At 38.3% G+C, this 20,888-nt stretch overlaps 1 protein-coding gene across 3 annotated transcripts in view; it reads left to right on the top strand.

The window, feature by feature from the left end:
• Positions 1–20,346, top strand: part of LOC121860053 (phospholipid phosphatase 2-like) — a 63,756-nt gene extending 43,410 nt beyond the window's left edge. For 2 of the 3 annotated variants that reach the window (XM_042357063.1, XM_042357064.1), the window contains 5 exons: positions 12,594–12,748; positions 16,083–16,306; positions 16,540–16,669; positions 17,915–18,091; positions 20,026–20,346. In XM_042357063.1, coding sequence (XP_042212997.1) covers positions 12,594–12,748; positions 16,083–16,306; positions 16,540–16,669; positions 17,915–18,091; positions 20,026–20,235 — 896 coding nt within the window. In that variant the 3' untranslated portion in view covers positions 20,236–20,346. Of the gene's footprint in view, positions 1–10,454; positions 10,848–12,593; positions 12,749–16,082; positions 16,307–16,539; positions 16,670–17,914; positions 18,092–20,025 lie in introns of those variants that run through there. The other variant, XM_042357062.1, reaches the window with a different exon arrangement.
• Positions 20,347–20,888: the final 542 nt, after the last annotated feature.

Raw genomic sequence — 20,888 nt, forward strand, 5'->3', positions numbered from 1 at the left:
CTTGGTATACTGCGTCACGGGGATAGTGTTACGACGCATTAAACACTGCTTGTTGTATAGATTAAGGCTTACCCAGAACAATAGCCTGCTTGTTTAACTCGTCATAGGGAGGGAAAGATGTTTCAGGAATAATGTGTTAATGAAATTCTTTTTGAATATGTCGTAAGCTGGGTATTTTCTGGTTTTCGTAAGTTGATATTTTATGAAATTATACATCATTAAAAATCTCATAAATGGTTAAAAATCCATGAAGATAAATATTACGCATTAAAAAAGCTACTAGAAATATGTTTAATAATAGTCAACTTGAACTTGAAGATTTTAATAATGAGAAGATTTCAAGTACGCCAGGATCCACGGACGTGACGTCATAAACAACATCAAGCTTCACTACACAATGTTAAAATAAGAACGCAACTTAATCTTTCCTTCCGGAGTTGATTTCTTTTTCATAGAAGACTATTTTTACCTTGTTAGTTACAGCATTTTGAGCTAACATTTTAGTGATATTTTAGTGTACTTTCAGTGTTATTTTAGTTTAAGTTTTATATAGTACCATTATAGTTTCATTTTAGTGTTATTTTAGTGTCATTTTAGTTTTTAGTGTCATAGTGCCAGTTTAGCGTCATTTTAGTGCCATTTAGTGCCAGTTTTGTAACAACAACTATATATACTCCTGCCGTGGAGATCTCGAAGTTTCGATATTTTGAGTACAGCACTAGCTAATAATTCCCACCAGGAAACTTGTTTCGAGACTCCCCCAAAGCTTCGAAAAGTGAAGTATTCCATGTGTTAAAGGCGATATTGCTGAAAAACACCAGGGCAAGAAGGTCATCGTAAATGGCGTCGTACACCCCATAACCGTTCTTGCAATTGGCCGTAATAACTATAGTATAAGTAACAACAAACAGTAGAAGCCTTATAAAGATAAATGATTCCAACCCTCATGGCGCCAGACTTGTCTTTACAATCTTCCCTTTTTTTCCTGCATATTTCAGCGTGTTGTGAAAGCCTCAGTTCTCAAGACTACCCTGTTTAAACGATTCACTTAAACTAACATACATAAAGATGATGACAACAACGATAAAAATAATAACATGAATAACGTTTCATCGTCTGAGATTCTAGGAGTTTGAAATTTATATTTTACTTAACAGATAAATTGGATGTTTCCTCCCGCCGTCGCTGATCGTCTACTGAAACGTTAGACTTGGTGTGTGTATCCTAGCCATTATGTCGGTCTATTGTCGTATTGTTTTCGTTATTCTCTCCAACAGTTCAAAGTGTGACCAGAAAATTGAAGGGAAAGTTATACTCTTGAGTTCTACGAATATGCTGGTAGGAAGATTAATCCATAAATGATAAAACAAATAACTAATACAATCGTTCCTGGTAATGTTGTAAGGATGAAAGAACAGGATGGATGTTCTTAAGATTATTGAAGAAAAATATTTAAGAAAGAAAATCTTGATAGATTCTTACGTGGCAAGATTGACAGAACAGCAGAACCAGAGGATAGACGAAAAAGAGTAAAGGCGACCAGCTTATTTTTTTAACGACATGAACTAACCTATAATCTAACATAATCAAACCAAAATCATCTTAGAATTATTTAAGTTTGGCTTGTTACGTGTCGCTTAGAAAAACAAAATTGAGTTGCGATAAACAAAATCGAGTTGCGGTAAACAAAATCGAGTTGCGGTAAACAAAATCGAGTTGCGGTCGTGTTCTTTAACTTTACAACATGGCTCGGCGTGTTTATATTAAGATTACGATGGAAACCGGATTTACACTTGATGGAGGTATTTGTTTATTTTAACTCAGTAAATGAACATACAGTCTTTTGGTCTAACAACATCGTCTTTTATGGGTGTGTAGTGTAGCTGGGGATTATTTTGTTTTCCTTTAATTGCTGTTGTTTAAAAGATCTTTGCATGAACTTCACTTATATTTTATCACATAAATACGGGTCATGCTAAATTGTATATTGAACTACTGTACTGTGTTTAATATCAATGTTTTTTTGTGCACTTAGCAGTTTTACAAGTACTCTCCTTATCGAACTAATTTAATTGAAAAGCTTTTAAATATGACAATTCACATTAAAACTGCTTATTGATGTCTACGATCTAGAAACTTCAATCCCGCCTCCCAGAATGTCTCTCCTTGGTAGTATGTAATTATTTTCCTACGCCAAACTTTTTACATCCATTTATTCATTCATAAGTTATATATTTTTCTTTTTCGAATCACATGAAAAAAAAGTAAATTCGGGTGTCCATCACGGGAACACCACCAGAAATCCTCTGTCCTTTGAGTGTCAGATTACGACTAGACTCAGTAGGGGACCAACTACCTGTCCACCTGTCAACATTAATCTTACCTCTAACTGGAGGCGTGAGTGCGCATCTACCTGACTTACTGTAGGCCTACCACACAGACAAACAGACGTATACGATAAATTATACTTAAAGCTTAATATGTTTATTTTTTTTCTCCTGGTGGGCTTGTGGTGTGAGAACGTGATTGGCTGATGGTGTGAGAACGTGATTGGTTGATGGTGTGAGAACGTGATAAGCTGATGGTGTGATGACGTGATTGGCTGATGGTGTGAGAACGTGATTGGCTGATGGTGTGAGAACGTGATTGGCTGATGGTGTAAGGACGTGATAAGCTGATGGTGTGAGAACGTGATTGGTTGATGGTGTGAGGACGTGATTGGCTGATGGTGTGAGAACGTGATTGGCTGATGGTGTGAGAACGTGATTGGCTGATGGTGTGATGACGTGATTGGCTGATGGTGTGATGACGTGATAAGCTGATGGTGTGAGAACGTGATAAGCTGATGGTGTGAGAACGTGATAAGCTGATGGTGTGAGGACGTGATTGGCTGATGGTGTGAGGACGTGATTGGCTGATGGTGTGAGAACGTGATAAGCTGATTGTGTGAGAACGTAACCAGGCAGATCTCTTCCCTTACGACAATATCTATATTTACACTCGTACGCTTATCTACATGAAGTTACGACACAAAGATGGCGGCCACAACAGCATACTACATAGAGACGTTCTCCCATCACGTTAAGGGGGAAATTCTCAGCCATCTAGTTCCCCATGGTTTCAGCGACGCCACTAAGATTTATTACGACTATCGTCTTCATCCAACTGACTCACGTATCGCTCGCTGATATTACTCAACTCACGCGTTATCTTACCTTTACTTGACCGCCTTGCAATATCATCTGTTATCATGTGACATCTCTGATCACCTTCGTATCCTCACTCAGTCTTGTTCAATCTGGGTATTGTCTGACCTTGGCACCATCCGACATCTCCGTATCACCCAAGAGCTCGACGCATTTATTTACGTCAAGGAGAATTAATGTCACTTTAAATCTTCCCTTCGTGTTTGAGGCTCCAAATGGGTATCTTTATTAAGGGGGTATTGAATCATGTGTTACCTCCCCCTACCCCCCACCATCCCCTGAGAGAGAGAGAGAGAGAGAGAGAGAGAGAGAGAGAGAGAGAGAGAGAGAGAGACCTCCTGCGGTGGGTTGTGTGGACTATAGCGGTGCCATAAAGGGATGAAGGGAGGGTAGATCAGCAGGGAAGGTCTGCTCTTTGTATCGGCTCGGGATGGGTTTCTGATAAAGGGTCGAGTGAGGAGGTTTTTGGGTCCTGAGTGGTGGCTATGAGTCGGTGGATATGGAGGTTTTGTCGAGACTGTAGGTGGAGCCCCCTCGCGGAGTCTTCCTACAGGAGATAGTTGTTATCGTGACAGATCTTGGAGTGGGGGGAGGTGAAGTGAGTGGGGAGAGTCAGTGGGGGCGAGGAAGTGAGGGGAGAGGAGGTGAAGTGAGTAGAGGAGGGGGGGCGAGGTGACATTCATCTAGTTGCTGGGAAAGCTAAGAGAAGTAAAGACGTCATTTAAGCTGTACCAACTAGTGTGTGTGTGTGTGTGTGTGTGTGTGTGTGTCCTGGGGGTGATATACGAGGTAGGAGGTGGACCATTAATGTGACAAAGGACATATGGTAGACCAGGGGTGGGGGGGAGGTCATATGGGATAAGGTAACGAAGGACAGACCTATACAGCACCTGGGGACGGTAGTGGACAGGTGTAGGAGAAAGAGACAGATGGGAGGAGGGAGAAGGAAGGACGGATGAGAAAATATGGTAGGAGAGGGGGGGGGGTGTTGTAGGGTAGGGAGGGGTGGGGGGACTAAAGTAGGGAGGGTAGGAGGGGGGGGTGTTGTAGGGTAGGGAGGGGGTGGGGGGACTAAAGTAGAAGAGGGTAGGAGGGTATGCGACAATGATCAGGATCTTTATCGTTCACGGGAGGAGGTAGACAAGACTAGGGTTTAGTATCCTTAATAATAATCCGCCTGTGGGTGAAACTTTAACTCAAGCGTATGTGAGATTCCGGGACTTAACTGAATTGTACCATAAGACCACATACCATGATTCTTAGTACCAATACGGGCCCAGGATACCAAGGAAGAAATACCCCCCCAAAACCCAAGAAGTAGGGGTGGTTGTCGCGCGTACCAAACCACTACCACCCACTGGCTTTACCATGCTGAATATTTTCTGGGGGTATGGTTGTAGAATACCTCAATACCAGACTACCAGCCACTACCACGCCAGGGCTGTGTTGTGACGGTCGCTTGGCAAGATAATAATATATACAGTATAACTTTTTAAGCTTTTGAACAGGTGACAAGTTGATTGTACAGGTTTTTGTCTTCTTTTGGGGGGGTTGATGTCTTCGTTGTTGTGGTGGTAGTTATTATTGTAGTTATCATCATAGTTGTTAGTTATCGACCTCGTTGTTAGTTATCGTTGGAGTTATCTATATCTCTTAGTGGTGCTCGTGTCATTACCCTCCGTCAGGCAGCTCCTCAACCCCCCCCCCCAACACACGTAAATAAAGCAAGGTGTATTACCAGTGTTAGGCAGCACAAGGAGACGCCACATAACGTGTGGGATGTAAACCACAGCGGGAACGGAAATCCGGCATCATGACCACTGACGTTTTGTAAAATTCTTTGTCAAAACTGAAAAAATATTGGAAGAATTATTTGGTTCTTGAATGCTAATTATGGTAATGAGTTTACTACTACTACTGATAATGATGATAATAATAATAATACAGGTAAATATATATACTTTCTTATATACAATGAAAAGAAATACTTATTTAAAATTTATTGCAAATTTTTTTTAAATATTGTTCATATCTTGATTTTAATTAAAATTTTTATACAAATCAAAGTTGTGTTCATGACGGGAACGAAATGTTTATTATTTTTGTTATTGTAGGAAGTTGTATCTTTTTGTCCAGAAGCAAATTCGAGGTAGTGAGCATGAATATAAAACTCCGGAACTGAGGTCTGGTGCATGACGGGTCCCTCTTCCTCCCTCCCTGCCTCCTCCCCTTCCGTCTATATTACCTCCCTCCCTCCCTCTCCTCCCCGCCTCCCCCAGCGTCTGTGCATGGCTACTCACTAAATTGTTACTCAGAAGAACCTCATGTTTATCCTGGTATACTTATCTCACCGCAGTGTAGTGACCTAGGGAAGACGTTTCTGCTGTGCTAAGGAGCTACAGGAAGTCCTTGACATGCAGCTTACATGTTTTAAGAAATTTGCTTTGTGTTCATTGTTCAACAGACCTTAAAACCAGTTAAAGATGACAGTGGGTGGTAGATGAATATATCCGCTGGCTGCCTGGGTAAATTATTCCAAATTTTATTGAATGATCTTTTTTTATTCTCCTCTCGGTTTTCTTTTATTAGTATATGCTTTTGGGAGAACTTTAGACCATTTTACAAAACAATATGGTATAAATAAAACTATGGACATGACAGGTGAGATTGGTAGTGTTTTTGAGTCTGTTTTCACCCCGTTGTGCTTCCTGTCAACGCCCCCGCCCGCCTTCCACCCACCCACACACACATGTTCCTTACACCCAGCTGGCGCCATCTATCCATCACTTCATGCTTCTCGAATAAACGACTGATAATTATATATCCAACTCGATGAATATTCCTCGTAACTAAAATTATAAAAAGCCCATCAAACAGATTAATTTCATAAAAAAAAAAACGTCAAAATTAACTTCAAAATTACACTACGCTACATGATTTAGATCCGTTTATTTAGCGCCAGTTAGGAGAATAATTACTGGGTACAAATATTCCTCACTGGCCCCCACTAAGTAATTTCTAAAAACAGTGAGATTTGTGTTTGTTTTATTCGTTGTTATATGAAGGTGACAAACTTAGCAAATTTGTATGCTTTTTAGCCCAATCGGTGTAACTCAACTAATAGGTATGGTACTTGGTAGAAAGATAGCTTACATTTTGTAGCTTTTGAGTTTTAAGCATTTTTTTCCATTGGTCATAGGTCACCAAAATACTATAAGAGATTATTTTATCTTAAGATACAATTTAAGTTCCTACAATACACCTCGTCCTGCTGGTCAATACATCACACACTATTGGTGACGAGGGTAGGATGTGAACCAGCTCAGGAAAACATCTACGACACAGAATACAATGATTGGTTTCAATTTAATTCATTGGCACGATCACTTGCTCTACAGAATAATGAAAACTTACGTTGAATGTTTACCCGTCTGATATTTTTCCTTTGTGTGACATAATCTCACTTTACTAAGAAACAACTGTGATGTGTCTTAAGCACGCAACAGGAAATTCGACGACGTCTTAATATTTAGAACCAAATTCACCAGACGAATTATTCATATACGCAAATATTGATCCATTTTATATATTAAATATCTTTCGTCATCGTATTTTGAAGTGTCGTCACAGGAAAATTACCATAGTATGTCATAAATAGCTCTTACGTTTTCTTTATATCTCGGGATTTATGTCAGTCACTGCGTTAAATATTTAGACCAACAGTTCATTATTGTGTTTACATGCATCCCACAACATGTTCAATTATCAGGGTCATTAGTAGAAATAAAGAATGATTACTCCTACTGATTTTTAGGTTCCTGTTTATTATACGTCCTAATATATAGTAAATTAGGATTCTCGACTAAAGAATTACCCTGAGTATCTTAACGTTGAATTGATCAGACACCCACAGCCTATCAGAATGACATTGCGATATTGTCACTATATGTATCTTTGAAAACAAGATAGTAGGATTTTAATCTTTAACTTATCAGTGTTCAAAGATATTGTCACATAAAATACTTTACATTTATACTAGAGTTTAACCATTAAATTTGATGCTCCCTCCTTCCTCTTGAAGTACAACAAATTAACGAACTAAACTACTGTGAACAACCTCATTTACCATCAGTGTTTAAATCCTGGAAATATATTCTTAACGTGTGTAATTTGAGTTTTCATATAAATATTTTAAACCTTCAATGTGGAAATAAAGCGACACAAACAATATTCAACCCACATAGACTGTAAAAAACATACTGTAAATATACGTTATATATATATATTTTTTTTTTCAATTTCCATGTATAAAATGTAGAAGCTTGAACTTGAGCTTCAGGTTACACACAAAAGTAAGAAATACTCGTATAACCCAGAAATTTTAGTATTGATAATAAATTAAATTCTTACTGTTGATTTCGTGCATTAAGTTTATTTTCGCATTTCAGGAGGAAGCCTTTATACCAAAAATAACAATTTCTAATATAGCAGCTGTAAATTTATGACACGGTCAATTATATTTCACTTATAATCCATAAAGAACAAATAAGATAACAGAATTATGGTTATACTTACACCAAGGGACCGTAAATAAGTTCTTTTCATGGCTAAGCACTTAGTTCATGGGTAACATTAGATTTACAATACACACACTCATGACGGCGTTAAAATACTTCAGCAACACCGAGTACGCGCGCCATCATCCACAAGTGAACCCTGACGTTTATCGTGACAAATGGTGAGTTGTAACTTGTAGATGGTGTGTGGTGTGAGGCGTTTAGCTGGATTAGTGGAGGGGAGGGAAGAAAGCTACCCCACCCTGCTTCCCCCTTCTCCCCCAGAGCAAGCAAAAAAAAAATTATATATATACTGTACATATACTTTCAATATAATGTTGCTGTTTTTAGTATGATATTCACGTGACCTCCCTAGTGGTGATTTTTATTTTTATTTTTTTTAAACTATCAACAGCCTTGATTCCTCAGGTTGTTATCGGGGAAAGTTGATCACAAACTGAACTGTAGGTGGAAGTAGGAGGACCCCCCAGGACGTGCTAGACAGTGGGTGTGGAGGTATTCACACTGAGAGGCAGCTGTGTTATTGACTAATTTAGAATCATCACTGTGGCGGTGAGCGAGACACGTAGCTACGGCTATTGTTGTTCTATGACTGTTCTTTGTCTTCTGAAGGCGTCCAGGTCACCACACACGACGGTGACTCACTCTCACGCTCGACCTTAGCCAGGATTATCAGAGCTGCGTTCATTACCATTTGTTCACGTAAATGAAGTTTTGAATTTGTTACAGCTCACTAAAGCGACGATACAAATGCAGCTACCAGAGTGTACCGTTACCTGTCCCAAGTCCACGTGGTGTCCAAGAGTCCAAAACTTGGCCAGAATGGCGGCATCCAAGGAGTCCGTTCACAAAGTAGCCAGGGGAACCACAAAGGGTCGAGTGAGCTTCCAAGATGTCCACTAAGCTTCTACGGGTTCCAGTGTCCTTGAGGGTTCATCGGACTTCTGTAGGGCTGCTAGTGGGTGTTCAAGGGATCCAGTAGACGTTCAAGTGCGGACATATAGCATCTAAGGATTCAACAAGGTTTCCATAGTACGTTTAAAGGATCACGAGGACTTTCAGGAGGATCCGCAGGCGTGGAGTGCGTCCATTTAGAGTTCAATCATTCCACAAGGCGTCCATAGGCAGCCCAGGTGACCCGTAGGATGTCCAGAGTGTTTAGGTGACGTCGGGGGTTATGCAAGAGTGTGGTAGAGGAAGTGTGGGGAGGAATTAAATGGAATTGAGGGATGATGTGGGGTGGGCGGGGCATCATAGGGTAGAGAGGACAGAATGGGATTGCGGGATGGGATGGGATTAAAGGAATTGGGTGAAGGGGACGAGAAGGAAGGATGGGGTGGAGAAAACGAGATGGCATAAGGTAAGGTTTGGTAGATGAGTCATGCATCTCCACCAACACCACCTCCTCCTCCGTCCACTTCCGCCCACAACACCTCCGCCCACCAGCACCTCCGCCCACCAACACCTCCACCTCCGCCCACCAACACCACCACCTCCGCCCACCAACACGCCACCTACCTTACAGTAGTATTTGTTGGTACAAAAAGCAAGTTATAACTTGACACAGTATGTCATAATGCGTGGTAAACATTACATTATCACCTTTTCCTGTCGGGGGGTGGGGGGTAGTAGCCAGGTGGTATCCGGAATGGTGTCTTCGTAAATATAAAACTTTCTGTACCTACCCTGTCTCCCCCCCCCGTTCTCCCCACACACAGTACGTGTCGCTGACCCCACTATCCCTCCTCAGAGGCTGTGATGTGGGTTGATTAAACTATTGTGCGTGCATCCCACAATATACTCCACTGACGCGCCACCCAGACCAGAAAAGTAGACGTCTGGCCGGTCAATTTACTGCCCAGTATAACACTCGCAAAACATCAGCACGAGCAATCAACTGGGTATAATGTTTTACATTCTTCGGCATCAAACGTATGGAAATTATGTCAGGTAAAGCATAATCTCAGGTTTTGTGCTCACAAGCTAGGCATAACAATCTTTGAAGTGACTAGTCATGATAGCATGGAGAAGTGTTTGTTATTGTCGGGGGAATTTCCATTAAAACTGCGAGTATTGTCCATGTAAACATTCACCTGCCTTATAGTAGACCCGTTAAGCAAACATCCAACATAACTGTGTTCATTAATAACCCGTGTGCATCACGCTAAGAACAACGATCAGACGTCTTTATCAGGTTGATTAACCGCAACAGGCTGTGATATGGCGCACACTGGCATAAAAGTGAATCATGGCAACTTGTCCAAAACATTTATATGGCCTTCTTGGTGTGTATTTTTATTTTATTTTTAATTGGTTTTCTAAAACTCAATTTGAAATATAAAGTGTAAACAAAGGGACGTTAGGAGATCTTTCAAGGGAGTACAGAGAAAAATGTGATTTATAGTGAACAAAACAAGCCGTTGGCAACATGTATCATTGGTGGCATTGGAGCCTCACTGCCATAACGAAACACCAAATAATTTTTTTAAGACTCACTTTCACGTTTACAGAACTGAATATATCACAAATAACATTATGGTATGTATATAATCATATTAGAATTGAATACCTTTTAGGATTACAATTTAAAAGGGAAATATAAGGTAGGATATTTACAATTCTGGCGAAACTGAAGCAAGAGTAGTGGTAAGGGGGACTGCCCGCAAGTCTTAACGCAACAACATTCAGGGGCTAGGTGAAGCTAGTCCCCTTGAGAGGCAAAGCCACGGCCTACTAATTACGGGTTTTCCTTACTTATACTCATCTTTAATAGTGTTTTTATACTTTGTGATGTAATTAATGTGCCGGAGAAAGATTTGAAGGACTTATCACCGCGTGACTAAGTGTGTGGACTGTATAAAGTGCCTCGATTGTTGAACGAGATAGTAAAAGAAGAAACAAACGTTGGTTGTGTAATTTGAAAATTGTAGAAGAGTGAATTTTAGCTCCTTTAAATCTATAATAACGAAAATGACCAGTGAATCAACTGAAGATGAAGCCAGAAAAAAGAGTCAGCGACGTGTGGTGTTTCTTCAGACACACAAACGGAGGATTGGGTGGGCTTGTGAGTTGAGTTAATTCTCAGTTTCCCTCACAATCAGATGATCCATGAAAATAGTTGCCAACTGGTAGTACCATTGGTTGGTAAGGTTACCATGTGGTGAGATACATTACCATGATAGGTGTGGTTGCCATGTGGTAACCTTACCATGGTAGGTAAGGTTGCTTTGTAACAGGATACAATACTATGTGGCAAGATACCTTACCGTGGTAGGTGAGGTTGACATGTGGTGAGATAGAAGTTATTAAAGAAATGTAATAAGGGAATTTTACACATGTTGATAGCATTTTTCTACAATAGTAGCAATGTTGGCTGCTTTAGTGTACAGTGCAGTACTTTAGTGTACACAGTCATGTACAGTACTATAGTGTACACGCTCATAGATCTGAGTCAGGAGTGAAAAGTGTTGTCTAGTATGATCTTACTTTGCCCTTTATTACTGGACATAGGTAGTTATTCAGTTTGTTTAACCAGAGGACAGGACAGAGGAGGGCAGGGGCAGCCAGTGTTAACCCTAACAGATTTATTACTTACTCTATCAGTAATTCCTGTCACGATAAACTTGGATCAGTCTTCAGTTCTGGTGATAACGAAGGTGAATGGTGGAGGGGTAACATTTTCGTACAATTTTTCATGATAAACTTTTTCAGGTTAATTAGTATTTCTTAAAATAAAAGGCATGCGAAGTGCGTTAAATATAATTTTCGCTGTTTCTTAATACAGCATTAGGGTGTCAGCTATGCAATCTTATCAAGCCAGCGGGGATTTTTTTTATCTCACTCTGTTATCAAGCCATGAAGGTTATCTGATCAAGGTAGCCGACAACAGATAGTGTTTGGTGTTGGACGTATGGATAGAGTCAGTGGTGTATGGATAGGAATATACTGTACATATAGTAGATAGGCTAGTTAACTAGTAGATGGGTTAGTGGTACTGTATGTGATTCATTACAGTATCTTCCCAGTCCAAAAGTTGGTGGGACAAACCCTACTGTATTGCTCCCCTCAGTTCTAAAGGGGGGGGACTACAGTACAGTGTATAAGGGTCTTGTAGATTCCTGTCATCTATATTTTATTTACATGAATAGTGGTTCATATACTGTACTGTACTGTGAATTGTATACTGTACAAATGCTACAATGATATCATGTGAAACATTACGATTATTTCAAAGTCCTGTACATGTATACAGTACTGTACTTTACTGTATACAGTAGCTACTATCAGTGCCGGATTTAGACCTGTGGAGGCCCATGGGCAGCCTCTTTGTGGAGGGCCCCCTCATTATAACTACCCAAGAGGGTTGGGTGGCGAGTGAAGCGAGCCTAAACATCTGGGAGTAACGGGGGGCGCTGTAAGCCCCTGGGAAAATTTTGAAATTTGAACACTTCTTTGGAGAATTTTGAAGCCATATGTAGTTATATTGAGCTAGCCTAATTTCCATCACGCTTCTTGCTGAACATAGTTTTACGTGATGGAATAGATAAACACGAATTTTAAAGAATGAAAATAATCAAAATGAATAAACAAATAAATAAAATATTGTATTATGTGGAGGCCCCTGGGCAGCTGCCCACTTTGCCCACTCCTGAATCCGGCCCTGGCTACTATGCTTACGTGTCATGGGGTAAGAAGTTTCATATATTGTAGGTTGTAACAAATTATTAGCATAGGAATATATACTGTATACTGTACTGTAAGAGAAGTTTTCCAAATACAGTATGAAGCTTATCTCATTTGTCTGTTTCAGTTGCTGCCTGTCTTGTGGTGACGCTGTTGGGTATTGTGCCTCCATCACACACAGTTATATCATGTGCTGATCCCACCATCAGGATGAACTACCAATTTGACACCATTCCCGTCAGCATGCTCGTCTGCATCAGCCTTTTCTTGCCTTTCTTTGTGGTCAGTTTGGCACCTAACTATTTTTATTTAGTTATGCATTTGCAGTGGCGGACTGGGTCAAAAATTTCTACCGGGAAAACTTGTAAAAGGTCCCACTCAAAAGGGTCCAAAAGGGCCCACTTAATCCCAAAACGTAGTCAGAGGAACCATCACTTTGGGGCCCACCGGGAAATTTCCCGGTATTCCTGTGGGCCAGTCCGCCACTGTGCATTTGTTATATCACATAAAAAATTCTGATCGTGAAACTAATTCAACAGTGAAACAGACTTATTGCAAAATAAAGATAATTGTAGTAATGTATAGTAATTTGATGCTGTGTGGTCATTTGATGGAGCCATTCTAGCACCCTACAGTACTACTGTACATTGTAGCGTCTGACAGAATGATTCCTTCATACATTTTGTCAGAATCTGCAAGACTTTCTGGATAATATGAATATTCAAGAATTCCATATTATATAATAGTAGTACTGTAATGATATTAGGTAGTAGGCAGCTATCAAACAGTAAGGTACTACTGCCTGGAAAGATATTGGAAGCATAATGAATTGTCTAATGGTAGACCCGACTGCCATATGGTATCACAAAAATAGATGAGTTGTCGGTCGGAATTTTTTCGTAAGATGGCAGGTCAATGGGTAAAGAAAACGCTTAAATTCACTATGGTAATGATATTTTTAAAGAAATTGGGCCAAAAATGTAAAAAAATAATAGATAAAGTAGCTAAAAAGTCATGTGACTGCAAAAGGCTCTGTGATTGGTTGTGACTTCACAGGTTGGCTCGAGCAGGAGCCTGGAGGCAGCCAGCTGTGGTGTATGTGTTGTTACCAACACAGGACTTGTGGCCATGTACAATGTTGATATACACAGGCATACATCATTTTTAAGTTAAAATAAATTACTGCTCAAGTATCCTCGTGTGTATTTACTTTCTGGCTGCCAAAATGATGCCAAAGACCGATAACTCTAACATGGAAGTTTTCATCACTGTTCTCTATTTCATGTCTGGAAAATGTAAGTTTTTATCACTGATGTCTATATTTAATGTTGTGGAAGAACTAGGGACGACCATGGCCAGGGAATGGGCTTGAGATGATCAGATGACAGATATAATTTAATGTGCTTCATAGCCGGATGGCAGAGTTCTTGATAATACTGTACTCGACAATCATAAAGACATCTACTTCTGGTAAATTTCTTTTATCTGCCATGATGAACCCTGGAAGTAGTTATCCAACCTTCTCGGCTGATAGGCTCTATAAATAAATATTATTAGATAATTAATTGTGCTTTACTGTGCAACACAGTAATTCTATATTGAATATATAAGTATTATTAAGCACATTTACTAATTCAAAGAATATTAGCTGCCCATACTACAAATTTCATAGCATATAAACATTCCAAACAATATTGGTATTATTTTGGTTTTGGTCATCTGGGGAACCTTAAGATTCTAACTACGGGATTAAATACTTTAAACAATAAGACACATTATCTCTACGGGATTTATGTGGAAATTTTTTTTCGACCGCATAAGAAAATACAGGTGTCAGGTTAGGTTAGGTATGATGAGTTATGTTATAAATTATAAGGTAAGCTTAACATACACCGGTAGAGGGGTTAGCAACTCAAAACTAGTGATTTCCAATAGAAATGAAGGTCAAAATCGTTCGTAACACATCACAAACCACCAGAAAAAACATAGTCTGCATATCTAAGTACAGGAATGACCAAAACTTAAAATTTACCTAATATAGCCTATCTTGAATCTAAACATCCAAATGCTTATGGTAGTGAAAGTAAATTTTTACTCATTAATTAATATAAATGATGATATATCCCAATGCATTCTCAAAACAAAGTCCAAACTATGTCATTACTTTTACATTGACTCGTATCTCCTTCTAGTACTGATATACTACTGTGTAAATGCACTGGAAAAAAAAGAGAGAAAGATTACCAGGTAAGAGCACATGACAGCTGAGCTGGTGTGAACATGGAAGATTTTATGTCCATAAGCTGCTCTTCACGGCACATTTCTTCACTTATGAAATGTCCAGGACTTAGACCATAAAAAACACCCTTAAAACTTACCTGAACGTGGCATTTGGGGTCTGAAGAGGCCATCCTTTGTACTACCTCCTACTGCAACGGTGAGTTTGTTGGAGAACGTCGTCAGCGGGGAAACTGGTGATGTCATTGCAAATAGAGGCCCTCTTTCTAGAGAAATAAACTTATCTCGACTATTATAGCAGGACTTTAAACTGTTATTGCAAATTATATATACAGGGTACTGTGTCACTCTACGAATATGGCAGAGTGTATTTCTTGTGTTTACTCAGAACTGACAACTCGTCCATTGTGACCGAGTTCCATGTTGCTGATCTGCCTTTCTGCCACATTTACACACAATTGCAGGGTTTCACAACGTAAGACCATTAGCCTTGCTATGAAAATAGAGGTTTTAATCCGGGAGGAGGAGCCACCCGCCGGGTCACAGTGACTCGCCATCCTCCTCCTCCTCCTCCTCTTCCGCCCTCCTCCTCCTCTTCCACCCTCCTCCTCTGCTTCACTACCGACCACACACTTGCTTCACCACATCCGTCCATCAGGGAGTACAATACAAAATGATATAGTTTATTTATACATACTATTTTCTATAAAAATTACATTGAATTTCTGTATATGTTATGTATTTCATGGGGCAAAGAGATGCTCAAGAACGTAACTCCCTTATTTTATCTATTTCTTATGGGGAAAATTGATTCCGTTAACGTTGCGGTTTTCAGGAACGGAACCACAACGTTAAGCAAGGACTTACTGTACTGAAGCAAGTGAGGCATCTGCAAAACCTAAAGAAAAGACAAATGGGTGTATCGTGAAGTTTCTTTAAAACTGGCTGCAGCTGGCTGGTCACAGAAGACAAATAAATAGAAATATATCACTGTTTGTGTTGTATTTTAAATTAAATTTTTTTCATGATTTATTTAAATTTTTACTTGAAATTGTATGAAGTTCATTTAAGCACTAATCCAGCCAGCAAAGATCCACAGCAAACTGTTGTCCATTTCTAGCGACAGCTGAAATCCTGCTGCTTGCTGGGCATTTTAGACAACGGCCAGCAAAACGGGCTACATGTTTGAGGAAAGTGCCCATTGTACTGCCACCTTTATCTCCTGTTCAAGTGTCTCCATGTATCTGACACTTTCAATGGAATTTTTAAAGCTCAGTGTAATTTCACAACACTACTGTAATTATAAAATACTAGTGAGGTTAGTGTCCATTAAACTATATGTAAGAGAGGAGGAGACTGTATCATACCCCTTCTACAGATGATGGTAATGGAATGGGCTTTACCCCCGTCCTCAGTAGTTCTCGGAACATCACCATTCCGTTCAGGATTACGACGTGGTTGGAGTTACACCACTGACCTGTTTGTGGGCGGCCTCTTCATGTACTTCATCAATGATGTAGCCAAGACAGTCACAGCTGAAGCTAGACCAAATTTCTGGGATTCATGCAGACCAAACATTACTGAAGAACACTGCCAACAAAAGTTAGTGTACTGTATTCTTATAAAATTGTAACCTAATAATTTTATATAATGTTAGAGTTTAAATTTAAATACTGTACAGCAAAGTAATAAAAATTTATTTCATTTTTTTTTTATTATTATTATTTATATGTACTGTAAATCAAAGAACTGACAGGTGTTTTATCTAGGAATTCCCATTCATCAAGTACTGTACTGGACAATATATAGATTTAATAAATTTTCCTGATTTTCAGATACATTATGTTGACCTGGCGTGACTGTATAAATCCTTATGGGCTTTCACACCCGAGGCTTGTGGATACTATGAAGTCATTCCCATCTGGCCATGCATCAATTTCAGTCTTTTCATCAGTGTTTATGATTGTAAGTTACTCTCACTATGTACAGTGTTCTTCAATATTTTCCATTTATCTATCTTTCTAGCTACAGTCAGTACAGTATCTTCATTTCCTCCTTCCTAGCCAGATAGAGAGAGTAGATGAGTCGAGCCTTGTAGAAGTTCCGTATGAATTCAACCCACAAGACAGTCAACGGGTTTATGGCTTCATTTTCAAACTCTTGGCAGAAAAGTCCACAGGCGTTCTGGTTCGTATGGAAGACATGAGTTTGAATATTATGGGCAATTCATGAATATTATATGGATAAATTTTAGAGTCAAAGGTATGTATATCTGTAAGAGCAGATACTTCCATTATATTTAGGACATTTTTACAAGTATGAATCTTTAATTCTCATTGGCATGTTGACAGACGGCCACATCCCTGATATACTGTATTGAATATTGTAAAAAAAAAAAAAAAATTGTGACTGCACTTTCTCTACTAGCTATAACTCCTCTAAACAATGGCAAAATAAAACCCACCCTTGTCATACTTCATCTTTATGCTTAAATTAATCCCAAAGCAGATATTACTCTTTAAGAGTGTACTGTAACTGTATTTTGAAATGTTACAAATTCCATTAAATTTCCTGAAATCACACTATTTCATATTTAGTTTATTGTGGAATCATTAAACTGTACAGCTTCTTTCTTAAAAATTCCTTAGTTTTCAGTCTTAATGTACAGTACAGTACTACTGTATGTAGCTCTCTGCATGTCTATGTCATTACTTATATTTCTATTATCTCACACATCATCACTTACACATTTCTTAGTTTTTTTAACAACTTCCATAATCTGTGACATCTCACTCCTTTTGAGAGCTTCCCTCTGAATGAATAATAATAATAGCAGGTCTTTTGTTTCTCAAAAGTACCAGTTCTTCAAAAGAATTCATTAGTGCTCAAAACACTACGAAATCAAGGACCTGAGAAGAAAAGAAATACTAAAACAAAAAATTACAAAAAGTGAGTTAGATTTTATCTTATGAATCTTACTCCTTTCAAATGCCATTAAATTAATCATTTTTGTGAGTACCTTCCATCACACACCCTGTTATACTCTCGCATTACCACTCTTCGTAATTCTTTATCAATCTCCATGAAAGACTTGTTTGTATTGTTTGTCTATGTATTCAGAACCCTCTATGAAGTTTACAGAAATGACACATGCCATATACTGTACTGTACCTATATATTACTGTAACTGAGAACCTAGTCTTCTTTAAGGTGTACATCAAGCAGCGTTTGTGGAATAGATGTTCCCTGCTGTTGGCTCCGTGGCTACAACTCATATGGGCAGTTTGGACTCTAATTTGCTGCCAGTCTCGTATATGGGACAACAAACACCACTGGTGGGATGTCCTGGGAGGTGGTCTCCTTGGGGCTTTTGGAGCTTTCATGACGGTATGTGACAAGGATTTGTACCGTATCCATGATGAATTGTGAAATGCCTGTAAATAAATCATATATATCTTGTACCATACTATGTGTATATTAGAAGAATATAGGAAGAATTAATAACCTGGTCAATAGATGTATCTCCTTATATTTGGTTTTTCATTGTGGAGGGATTTAAATGTTTTTATAAGCTTTATATATCTGAATGGATATATTTGTCCTTTATTCATCAGTGATATGTCATATACACTCAAACAACCACTACCTCCATGTTATACCAGGCTTCATGCACACAATTACTTAATAGCTGGTATTTCCTCTTTCTTTCATTTTTGTTTTGTTTTACTCTATCCTGTTGAATTAGTTATTTCCACGTGTCCCTCAATGTATAGTACACTTAACACAGCAAAGCCTACAGCAACCCCTTCATGTACCCTCTTATTTACTTCAGCAACACTCTTCTGTACCACAATAATTGATGCAGTGCTGATTGGTACTATTGTTGGTTAAGTTTAGTTGAGTTACAACTACAATGATGGGTAACTATGATGGGAAGATGTTCAAAGGGCCACACTCATCCAATGCACTATTTATAACACATGTTTGAGGGATTGTGTGTGTGTGTGCGTGCATATGTGTGCATGCATGTGTTTGTGTGTGCATGCAAAATCAATTCCCTATGAATTGGAAGAATATTCTCATTGAAATAAGCTTGACATCTTGCAATTTTGCATTCAAGAAACCTGGCATGAAGTCATCAAAACTCCTCTATTTTCAGGCCCACATAATTGATGCCATGGGGTGACTTACACCCAGGCCCACAAATAAATGCTATAGATTAACTTAGAAATGATCTTTGAATGATCAGTGAACCAGATAATTATTTGCCAATAAGCCAAGCTTTGACAGTATGGGAAGAGGTTATACTCCCATATGTAGTACAAAAGCCAACCTTTGTTTCCATGGGCAGCCACAAAACTTTTAGCAATTAAAAAAATATATACTGTATACAGTATACTGTACTGTACTTATGGAAAATATTGAAATTTTTGCACTTTAAAAATGGAAACATAATTGAAAATTCCAGTAACTGAGAAGTTAGAAGAATTCCTTGTAAACTTAAAAAATAATTTATATTTGTAAGCACATCACATTAAATGAAGGAGATGCAATACAAACACTTTTCTGGTGTTTAAACAAAACACAGGTAACTAAATTTGATGTGACAGGTTACTACAGTAGTAAGCAATGTGACCTAGGTTATTAGAAGCCAGATTGAGTTTATGTTATGATGCCCATCAGGTTTATTGGCAAGAAATATTTACTGTTATCATAAAGAAAAAATTTCACCTCACTTTCATCAGGAGACAGCGTGGGTGTGTGAGAACTCTTAGTCATATTTAAATGTACACTCAACAAAAAAACTTTTTGAAAACCTGGGCACGATGGATGTGAGAATGAGCAGAATGGGGCTTGTCATCTGGGAGTGGTTTCAGAGTCTTCGTTCATTTTTCAGATACATAGTGCTTATAGTGTTCGAGAAGTTTTTGGTAAGAGAGTACAGTACAGTACTGTACTGTACTGTAAGAGAGTACTGTACTGTACTATTCCAATTTTGACAACTGTCCACTTTCAAAAAATCTTTTATAATGTAAGTATTAAACTGGTAAAAAAATACAATACTAGACTTTTGAGTATTTTTGCTTGAAGAAATTCCTAACTTAGCCTGGGTCAGGACTTTCTGATACTGTACTTCCCTAATTTTAAGAAAATTTTTGGATTTCTTGATTTTTCTAAGTGCTTGTACTGTATTGTACTGTACTTGTACTGTGCTGTGTTTTAGTTGAAACACAAAATTTTTATGAGAAATGCAATACCTTTATATCTTTTAAATACTCTAATATATCAATATCTGTTTCTTCTTTCACATAACCCTGCAGCTGCATTACCTCAGTAACTGGTTTATACGAGAGGATGACCTGGATAAGCCAAGCAGCAGGGATTTACCATTCCATTGTCAAGAGGATCGTTCTTCTGGGTTTTCCCGAAACTCTGTTAAGCGTCTTATTTCTAACACATCAGACACTGACAACCACAGTGACCTCCGCCACGATGATCGGGAACTTAGAGATATTAATGGCACTCCCTAGTCTTAACCTTATTGCAAATAAAGTACTGTACTGTGAAGAGATACTTTTATATATATATATATATATATATATATATATATATATATATATATATATATATATATATATATATATATATATATATATATATATATATATATATATATATATATATATATATATATATATATATATATATATATATATATATATATATATATATATATATATATATATATATATATATATATATATATATATATATATATATATATATATATATATATATATACATACATACATACATACACACAGTGGTCTCTCGGTTAACGAACACAATTCGTTCCAGAAGGTCGTTCGTTAACTGAAAATTTCGTTGACCGAAACCATTGTTTCAATGGGATTTTGGGTAATTGGTTCCAGCTCACCGAAAATTACATACAAAGTAAAAATAAATGCAGTAAAGTACACTTACTTTGAGGTATGTATGTAGAAGGCTCCTGGTTGATGATGCTGATGATGAGAATTAGAAGTGGGGGTGGAGGAGAAGGGAGAAGAGAAGGAAGTGGGGGTGGAAGAGAAATAACCCATGCTTCATGCCGTCATTTCACCCATAAAATTTTAAGTTCACTCGGTGTAATTCAAGATTATTTTCTTTAAATCAACACTGCACT

This window comes from Homarus americanus, unplaced genomic scaffold (assembly GCF_018991925.1).
Source record: "Homarus americanus isolate GMGI-L3 unplaced genomic scaffold, GMGI_Hamer_2.0 scaffold41643, whole genome shotgun sequence".
Taxonomy (NCBI): Eukaryota; Metazoa; Arthropoda; class Malacostraca; order Decapoda; family Nephropidae; genus Homarus; species Homarus americanus.